Source organism: Apium graveolens, chromosome 6, assembly GCF_009905375.1.
Source record: "Apium graveolens cultivar Ventura chromosome 6, ASM990537v1, whole genome shotgun sequence".
NCBI lineage: Eukaryota > Viridiplantae > Streptophyta > Magnoliopsida > Apiales > Apiaceae > Apium > Apium graveolens.
Window position 1 is genome coordinate 62,191,244 of NC_133652.1, and position 10,503 is coordinate 62,201,746.

The 10,503-nt window shown below is 37.8% G+C and overlaps 1 protein-coding gene and 1 non-coding gene across 2 annotated transcripts; one reads left to right on the forward strand and one right to left on the reverse strand.

The window, feature by feature from the left end:
- Positions 1 to 5,612: 5,612 nt before the first annotated feature.
- LOC141669032 (small nucleolar RNA R71) lies at positions 5,613 to 5,719 on the reverse strand. Its single transcript, XR_012553333.1, has one exon. It is a non-coding gene; the product is annotated as a small nucleolar RNA R71 (small nucleolar RNA).
- A 3,790-nt stretch (positions 5,720 to 9,509) lies between these two features.
- Positions 9,510 to 9,977, forward strand: LOC141665175 (uncharacterized). The gene has a single exon (XM_074471156.1). The coding sequence runs from the start codon at positions 9,510 to 9,512 to the stop codon at positions 9,975 to 9,977; it is 468 nt and encodes a 155-aa protein (XP_074327257.1).
- Positions 9,978 to 10,503: the final 526 nt, after the last annotated feature.

The following is a 10,503-nucleotide window of genomic DNA, read 5'->3' on the forward strand; positions in this document are numbered from 1 at the left end:
TACCCGGACATTGGGGACTGTATTCAGAGCTACAGAAGTTGATATCCAGTGGCTAGTATTCAGTGAGGACTTTGTGTACCCGTCTCTAGACACTCCTGACACACCACCCCATGAGGGTGATGACCCTGATTCGGAGTAGGTATGCATGATTCCTTACTATTACCTTCACTGAGGACAGTGAATATTTTATGTTTGGGGGTAGTAGTTAAGGAATATATGTTTGCGTGTGTCTCATATAGTTGCATATTCATGCTAATTTAGTTCATATAGTTGCATATTTGCCATGTAGTTTCTTTATTTACATGATAGTATGTTACATATAGGTTCATTCATGTGCATTATATCATGACCCCTTAAGTTTTCTTTTCCGAATGATTTGTGATATTAATGCTAGTGTAGTGATGTCGTGTTTAGTGATGTTAAGTCTTATCGAGTTGATTTGCATGCTAGAAACAAAGAAATATTCACTAAGTCTTATAGGTTGCTTGAGTGCTAGATCATGGTCATGGTTTATTTGTTTGTCGAGGTTTAATCACTTGTTTATATTTAGAATTTAGGGTATTCTCTTAATGATAGTATAACATGGATATTTAAAAATTGGAAAAAAATTTGGATTTCATTGCTAGTTGTTGTGGCTAGGTGTCAACTGCTGGTAGCCGGCTCATTTTATATGAGTAGTCTAGGGTTGAACGAGATGGAGCGAAACGCACTCGTTCAGAAATTGAAAAAAGAAAGAAAAAAATAATAAAAAAAGAAGAAAAAAATGGTAAAAATAGAAAAAATATGTTATTCATGATTGATCACGAGTGGGCTCTTCAATACTCGAGTTATTAAGTTCTTAGGGGACTTTGTGCCTAGTGACCTAAGGCTTTTATAGTCTGGGATCCACTACCCTAACGCTCGCTACATGGGTATTATTGTATAAGTCTTTTGTGGACCTCACTCATTACATGATCAAATGAGCATATTGTGATTGTTTATGTGTTGTGAATAAAAGCATGAATCCATGTAATAACTCTGATATACAAATTGAAGTGTTATAAGTCATTTTGAGTTTAGCTTTTATTCTATTTATAACCTCGTGATTGCCTTGGTGAGTAGTGAGTCATGATTATTGATCTAGTTGCGATAGTATATCTTTTAAGCATTGCACACACGCACGTTTCTAACTTAGTTGATTTGTGAGATTTGATTGATCTTTATGCGAATAACTGCATATGTTGAGATGTTGCTCATCGATTGGTTTAGTTATTCTGAGGGGATTGTTGCATTCATATTAGTTACATTCATGCATTTTTATTTCTTATTCTTTGAGTCTATTTATGCTTGAGGACAAACATCGGTTCAAGTTTAGGGGTGTGTTAAGTGGAATTTATATCCACTTAGAATGCTCTATAAAGGCTTGAATTGGTGTTTTGTTCTCGATTATTTGTGTATTTGATGCATTTTTGTAGTGTTTTTGCATTTCAGGCATAGTTTGAGGAATCAGGAGATTTAGCATTGTTTTGGTGCTAAATTGGTGTTAGGAAGGTGTCTTGAATAAAAGCTCATGGATCGCCATATCAAACCAGCCAGAATAACAGAAATCAGAACTTTTTTCAGAAGGTCAGCGTGCCCGCGCTGAGTAGCGCGCGACCGTGCCGGGTGAACAGAATGTCAGCGCGCCCGTGCTGGTGAAGCGCGTGGCCACGCCAGGTCGGGTTTCGAGATTCATGTTTTGAATAGAAGATTGATTTATGGACGTCTCTACTGATCAGGGCTGCTATATAATGATAACTTAAGATCGCTTTTCAGAACAAGACGTACCAGAGCTTAATGAGAAGAAGTAAGAAGACCGTATAGCACAATTCAACCAAGGCGAAGATGATCTAGTTTATTCTTGTGATTCTTTGTTTTAAGTTGTAATCTTGGATGCTATTTTTCTTATTTGTTGAACCTAATACTCTTGTTTAACGTACTTGGTTTATTATCATATTTATAAAACTTAGTTTATTATACTATGCTTTCATCGGAACCCATGGTGATGATGGGTTCGGTTATGGGCTAATCATTATCGTGGGGTTCTAACGGATTTACTTATGGATTTCAATAGTTAATATATTTTGATACCTTAATGTGTGGTGATTGTATGATGTCCTAGTATTGGTTGTGCTTATTCGTCTTATGAGCGTCACAAACTTATAAGATAATGTGTTAAACTATATTGAAGCGAAAGTGAATATAGGGGATTAGAACTTTTCATACTAGCATAAGTTCATATAATTGATATGCATGATTCTTAGGTAATTTTAACCATCTTACTTTCTCTATGTAATCATGATAGATAACTTTCACATTAAACCGTTATGTTGTCAAATTCTATAAACATATAGGGTCACAATATAATTGGTGTCTATTTAAATTATATCTCTTTTGTGGATGTCTGGTAGTAGGGTATTCGTACAACGAAAGTTGGCGTTTACTAGTTTCGTGTTATCTGATTAGTGTCATCACCATTGCATGCTAAGGTTAAGAACGAAAAGGCTATTGAATGAAGTAGTAATGAAGTTAGAATCCCATGTTTGTGTCATATAAGTAATCAATCTTTTAATCTCTTAGTTAGTGTTAGTTAGTATAATTTCTTAGTTAATCATAGTTATAAACATTCTCAATTTGTTGTCATCTTAGCATTGAATAATAACCATACCATTGTTGCATAAGTAAATTGATTAAAATTAACCTAAACCAGTCTCTGTGAGAACGAACTAGAAATAATTTTATATTACTTGCGATCGCGTATACTTGCGTGAATATTAGCGCGTGTTTTCGTCCTAACACTTTTAAGGATCAAGAAGGGATATATCGTGTGCTCATATTACATGTTACATAATCACGCTGCTTTTAATTATTATATATTTTTAACTAAGATTTTTTTAATTTTAGGATTTTATGTCCCTATATAAACAGTCTTATGATGTAATGTATTAAATATCTTTGATTGAATTAAAAAATCCTTAAGAGTTTTCTTTTATATTTCTTATTCAAGAAACCTTTGTGAAGTTAAGATTTGCCTTGTGAATTCAATCTATTAAAGAATTTCTCAAGTTAACCCTTATAAGTTAACGATTACTTCTCCTCTGCTTCCGTGCTGTGTCAGAAAATCACTAGTACATTTTAAGACAAATGTTGATAACAAATCATGATGTCAATTCACTGTCTAAATATTCCTAGTACCGAGATATCCAAGCATGTCGAGAACTCTACTGCATGTCATAGTGGTTTACTGATCGAGATGTCACAAGCCTTATCGAGATCTCTAACTTAACATACTTCATGCAATAACAAACTCAACTATGAAGTCCCACTAGTCGAAGTGTTGAAACTTCTATCGATCTCTAATGAGTTTGATGATTGTAATGTCCAAGTATTGAGTAAAAGATTATTGACCGTAATGTTTATCCACTGTACTTGGAAATTCGACAATGGGTAGTTGCAGAAGTCCTCGATCTGCATATTATAGATGGGATAGTGTTGAAAAGGACTTAGTACACTCAGTAAATTTTTTTTTAAGGGTTTGTGGAGACAACTAAATCAAACCCACTATAATGTTACAATAAAATACAAAACTTGAAGCCTGATAAGTGGAATTTATATCCACTTGGAATGCTTCATATCGGCTTAAGTTGGTGTTTTGGACTCAAGTATTTGATATTTTTTATGTGTTTTATGTTGAGTCATTTCAAGGCACTAGCCAGAGGTGGAAATGAGCTTTCAAATGATTTTATGTTGATAAGAGATCAGGGAATGGAGTTGCGAAAGTTTGCACGAAGATCATAGCAAGAATTAAGAAAATGCAGAAAATTCTACAAAGAGGAGGCGCGCCCGCGCTAGGAAAGAGCGCGCCCGCGCCAGTGCAAAGCTGCAGAATCCTGTTTCTACTCTAATTTGGTGATTTGAAGAGTCCAGGTGATCCAGAGGCTTATATATAATGAGACGAAGATGTTTTTAACAACAAGGAAGCCAGGAAGAACATTAAGAAAACCTAGAGCACACGAGACATCTAAGGAGAAGAAGATTTATTTTCATACTTTTGTATTCTTCGATTTAGGTGATACTTTTGGATGCTTGTTTTTATTTGTTCTAAACCATAGTACTTCTATATTCTATCATAGTATTCTGAACTTATTTAGTATCATGTTTTCATTGGAACCCATGGTGACGATGTGTTCGATCATGAACTAATCATTGTCATTGGGTTCTAGCAGATTTATTTATGGATTTCAATAGTTGATTATTCTAAATCTTTAATGTGTGGTGATTTATGATTTCCTAGTTTGGTTGTGCTTATTCGTCTTTGATGCGTAACTAACATCTAAGATTTTTTGTTAATCTCTATTGAAGCGACGGTGAATATAGAGGTTTAGAACTTGTCATGCTAGCATAGGTTTATGTATGAATTGATATGCATAATTCGCAGTATAATTTTAACCATCTTACACACCCCACGTAATCATAATAGATAACTTGTTCTTAAACCGTTATGTTTTCAAATCTTATAGACATATAGGGTCTAAGTATAATTGGTGTCTACTCAACTTCTATCTTGATTGTGGATGCTCAGTAGTAGGGTATACGTATATCGAAAGATAGCGTATACTAATTTCATGTTATCTGATTATTTATTATCACCATCGCATACTATTGATAAAGACATAAACTTTGAATGAAGTATTTAATGAAGTTAGAATCCCATGTTTTATTCTCATATAAGTAAGTCACTTTTAATCTCTTAGTTAATACATGCTAGTATAATCTCTTAAGTAGTTAATCAACTCAAATTTGTTACTTGTCTTAGCTGTGAGCGATAATCATATATTATTGCATAAGTGCATAATCTGAACTTAACCTAAACCAATCTCCGTGGGAATGAACTTGACTTAAATCTTATACTATTTGTGATCATGTACGCTTGCGTGTGTTTCGGTGTGAACAAGTTTTTGGCGCCACTGCCGGGGAACAGTGTTAATTTTTAGTTTATGTGCTTGACATCAGTGGTCGTTAAAGTTCACTGACTTGGATTTGTTATCTTACAAGGTTTATTTGTTTGTGTGTTTCAGGTACTCTAGAGAGTGTGTCTGCGAACACGTTCTCAATCTCGTAAGGAAACACTGGAAGAAGTTGAAGAAAAGGTCGAAGAAGTTCTTGAAGAAGTTGAAAAAGTTGAAGAAGAAGTAATCATTAAAATGGGAGAACCAATAGAAACAACGAAAGCGTTGATGGATTATTCCCAACCGAAGATCAGTAACATTCAATCTAGCATTGTCAGGCCATCTATCGCAGCTAATACCTTTGAGATCAAGCCTCGCATGATTCAGATGGTACATAATTCAGTCCAGTTTGAGGGTGCTCCAACGAAAGATCCCAATATGCACACTAGGGATTTCGTCGAGATCTGCGACACCTTCAAGTTCAATAATGTTTCTGACGATGCTGTGAAACTGAAATTTTTCCCATTCTCTCTGAGGGATAAAGCTAAGAGCTGGTTACACTCTCTACCAGCTGGGTCTATTGCGACTTGGGAAGATCTTGCTCAGAAATTCCTTACTAAATTCTTCCCTATGGAAAAGACAGTTGTAATCAGGAATTCTCTTACTCAATTTGCGCAGCAATCAGGTCAATCTTTATGTGAAGCTTGGGAGCGCTATAAGGAGATGCTTAGGAAGTGTCCCCATCATGGAATGCCTGACTGGATGGTGATCATTTCTTTTATAATAGTTTGGGAGCACAGTCAAGACCTATACTCAATGCAGCATCAGGTGGAGCCTTATGGGCGAAGAGCTATGAGAAAGCTTATGAGCTAATTGATATGATGGCTGCGAATGAATATCAGAATCCAACTCAGAGGCTAGCACAAGGCAAGGTAGCATGAATTCTAAAGGTGGATACAACTACGGCTATAGCTGCTCAGCTAAAGGCGTTGACTATGAAGGTCGAATTCCCTGACCAACTATGATGTTCATCAGATGACTAGTGTTTGTGAGCTTTGTGCAGGTTCACATGCGACGGAGCAATGTGCTATATCTAGTGAATCAGCTCAGTTTGTGAGCACCTTTCAGAGGTCGCAACAACCTGTTCATGCTACTTATCATCCTAACAACCGCAACCATCCTAATTTCAGCTTGAGCAATAATCATTCAAATATACAACATGGATTCTGGCAATGCAATGTGTGGTATGCAATAGCTACAACAGCCTTACCAGCAGTTTGGAAACAAACAATTCAATCCTCCTGGTTTTCAACAACAGTATGCACCAAGGCAGCAATTTCAGCCACATGGAATACATCAACAATCTCATGAAGGTGCCGGTCAATCTTCTACTGAAAAATATGAATTGGAGGAGTTGAGGCTTATGTGCAAGAGCCAAGAGGTTTCAATCAAAACTCTGGAGAATCAAATAGGGCAAATTGCTAATGCTTTACTGAACCGACCATAAGGAACTCTCCTAGTGATACAGAAGCTAATCCAGGCAATAGAGAAGTCAAAGAACAACTTAAGGCAATCACCATGAGGTCTGGAAAGGTCGCGAGCCCCCAAAATCATCAAAATGCAAATTCTGAAAAAAAATTCTAGAAGGCAGGCGCGCCCGCGCCATACCAAGCGCGCCCGCGCCCATACCAAGCATGCCCGCGCCCTACCTTTTTCCAGAAAGTGAAAATTCTGCTGAAACGGCTTCACAGAAGGATGTCGAGGTGGAAAAGAAGATAAATTTCTACTGAAAACACTTCTCCTGAGCTGAATACAGGGGATAACAAGTCTATCCGCCTCCTCCATATCCTAAAAGACTTCAGAGGCAGAAGTCCGATAAACAATTTGCTAAGCTTGATCAAATGCTTGATCAAATGCTAAGGACTGATACCTTAGAGAGAGAGCCTTAACAGGGGAATCTGATAGTGAAGATGAAGAGGGGGAAGAGCAGCTGCAATATTTGAATGCTTCTCCATGGAAAAAGAGATTGGACTTACCATTCGAGTCTCTTGGATTAGCAGAGCTGAAGAATTCTCAGGAGTGTCTCAAGCCATCTATTGAGGAAGCTCCCACACTTGAGCTCAAACCACTTCCTGATCACTTGAGGTATGCTTTTTTAGGCGATGCATTTACTTTGCCTGTTATTATTACATCTGACCTTTCAGGTAGTGACGAAGACAAGCACTTGAGAATTCTAAGAGAGTTTAAATCAACAATTGGATGGACTATAGCAGATATCAAGGGAATCAGCCCTTTTATTGCATGCATAAAATTCTGATTGAGGAAGGAAGTAAGCCAACAGTTGAACAGCGAAGGAGACTCAATCCTATCATGAAATAGGTTATGAAGAAGGAAATTCTTAAATGGCTGGATGCAAGAATCATCTATCTAATTTATGACAGTTCATGGGTGAGCCCCGTACAGTGTGTGCCTAAGAAATGAGGCATTACAGTTGTTGCTAATGAGAAGAACGAGCTCATTCCTACTCGAATAGTCACGGGGTGGAGAGTATGCATGGACTATCGAAAGCTGAATAAAGCCACCAGGAAGAATCACTTCCCGCTTCCATTCATTGATCAAATGCTTGATATGTTGGCTGGTCATGAGTATTATTGTCTTTTGGATGGGTATTCAGGCTATAATCAGATTTGCATTACCCTAGAAGATCAGGAGAAGACCACTTTTACTTGTCCTTTTGGCACCTTCACGTTCCATCGAGTTTCTTTTGGGCTTTATGGTACACCTGCTTTTCAGATATGCATGATGGCCATATTCTCTAACATGATTGGAACTAATGTGGAGGTGTTCATGGATGACTTTTCTGTGTTCGGGACTTTGTATCACGAGTGCTTGCATAATCTTGGCTTGGTGCTGAAAAGATGCGTTGAGACCAATCTGGTGCTCAACTGGGAAAAATGTCACTTCATGGTGCAACAGGGTGTCATTCTTGGGCACAAGGTATCTAGAAAAGGTCTGGAAGTGGATAAGGCCAAGGTGGGGGTTATTAAAAATCTTCCTCCACCAATCTCAGTTATGGGAATATGTAGTTTTCTTGGTCATGCGGGTTTTTATCGGCGATTCATCAAAGATTTCTCAAAAATCTCTAAACCCTTGTGCAAGCTGTTAGACAAGGATGTGCCTTTCAAATTCGATGAAGAATGTCTAGCTGCTTTTGAGAGTTTGAAGAAGAGTTTGACTACAACACCTATTATTACTGTACCTGATTGGAATGAACTCTTTAAGATGATGTGTGATGCTAGTGTCTATGCAGTTGGAGCAGTTCTTGGCTAGAGGAAGCAAAACATATTCCATATGGTTTACTATGCTAGTAAAACCCTTAATGGTGCTCAGCTGAATTACACTACTAAAGGGAATGAGCTCTTGGCGATTTTCTATAGTTTCGAGAAATTTTGATCTTATTTACTTGGGACAAAAGTGACACTTTTCACTGATCATACTGCTATTCGATATCTGGTCTCGAAGAAAGATTCGAAACCTCGATTAATTTGATAGATTCTATTGCTTCAGGAGTTCGAGATGGAAATCAAAGACAGAAAAGGTACATAAAATAAAGTAGCGGATCATCTCTCATGTCTGAAAAATCAAGGTAAGGCTTCACAGGATAAGACGTTGATCAATGAATCTTTTCCTGACGAGCAACTTTTTAGAGTGCAAGAAGAAGAACCATGGTTTGCAGATATTATGAACTATCTTGTGAGTAATCTTATTCCCCCAGAACTCTCTTATGCTCAAAGAAAGAAGTTTCTACATGAGGTGAAGTGGTATCGATGGGATGAGCCATTCTTGTTCAGACATGGAGCAGATCAAATTATCAGGAGATGCATTCCATATAGTGAGAAATAGGGTATTCTACGAGATTGTCACTCTACCGTGTATGGTGGTCATTATGGTGGAGAGAAGACAGCTGCCCATATTCTTCAAGCGGGATTTTTCTGGCTTACTTTGTTTAAAGATGCTCATCAGTTCTTGTTGAGATGTAATCGCTGTAAATGAGTTAGAAATATGTCCAAAAGAGATGAGATGCCTCTTAATGTGCTTCTGGATGTTGAGATTTTTGATGTTTAGGGAATCGACTTCATGGGTCCATTTGTCTCATCATGCAATAATCAGTATATCCTTTTGGCGGTAGATTATGTGTCTAAATGGGTTGAGGTTAAAGCTTTTCCAACCAACGATGCGAATGTGGTGCTAAATTTTCTTCATAAGAAGATATTCACATATTTCGGTACTCCAAGGGTCATAATCAGTGATGAAGGATCATATTTCTGCAATCACAAATTTGCTACATTGATGGAAAGATATCATGTGAATCATCATGTGACCACAGCTTATCATCCTCAAACTAATGGGCAAGCTGAAGTGTCTAACCGAGAGATCAAACGAATCTTGGAGAAGGTTGTGAGTCCATTAAGGAAGGATTGGTAGTTGAAGCTCGATGTAGCTGTTTGGGCCTATAGAACATCATTCAAGACTCTTCTAGGAATGTCACCTTTCCAGTTGGTGTATGGGAAGGCGTGTTATTTGCCTGCGGAGTTAGAGCATAAAGCGTATTGGGATTTGAAGAAACTGAATCTTGATATGGCAGCTGCTGGAGAGCAGATAATGCTTCAACTTATTGAACTCGAGGAGTTCCGTCTTCGGGATTATGAGAACAATAAAATATACAAGGAGAAGGTCAAGGGATGGCATGATAGGAGGTTAGTGCACAAGTCATTTGTGCCTGGTCAGCAAGTTTTATTGTTCAACTCTCATCTTCGACTTTTTCCAAGAAAGCTTAAGTCGAGGTGGTCAGCTTCATTCATTATTAAAACTGTGTTTCCACATGGAGCTATGGAGATTTTTAATAAACATCCGGACCAAGCGTTCAAAGTAAATGGTCAAAGGTTGAAGCATTATTATGGTGATACGGTGAACCGTGAGGTGGTGAGCGCCATTCTTTTGGCAACTTGAGTTCGAAGTTTCACGTCAAGCTAGTGATATAAACCAAGCACTTCGTGGGAGGCAACCTACGCGTATTTGTTGTATACTAGCATCGAAAAAAGTAAAAAAAAATTAAAAATATGAAATTTTTTCCAGAAGCACGGCACGCCCGTACCTGAAGCAGAGGGGCCGCGCGACCCTTCTGGAAAAGAAAAAAGAGAAAAAAATAGAAAAATCAGTTTAACCAAAACCTCTACCGAATTCTATCCTAGTTTTACCCTAATTCTACACCTTAAACACTTCTAAACCCACACCCATCCTTGTACTTCTTATCTATATACATCACATCTTATATACACAACCATCTCATATACTTACAAAACCCTAGCCTCTCCTACACAATACATACACCTAATTCTCTATCACTTGTTTGTTATGGCACCCAAAAGAGCGAGAACTGCGGGTAGTAGTAGCACTCATCCCTGGTCTACCGAGGATTCTAGTACGAGAGGCGCGGCTAACAGATTTTCTTCTCTAGAGGTTCAGGCAGAGTTTA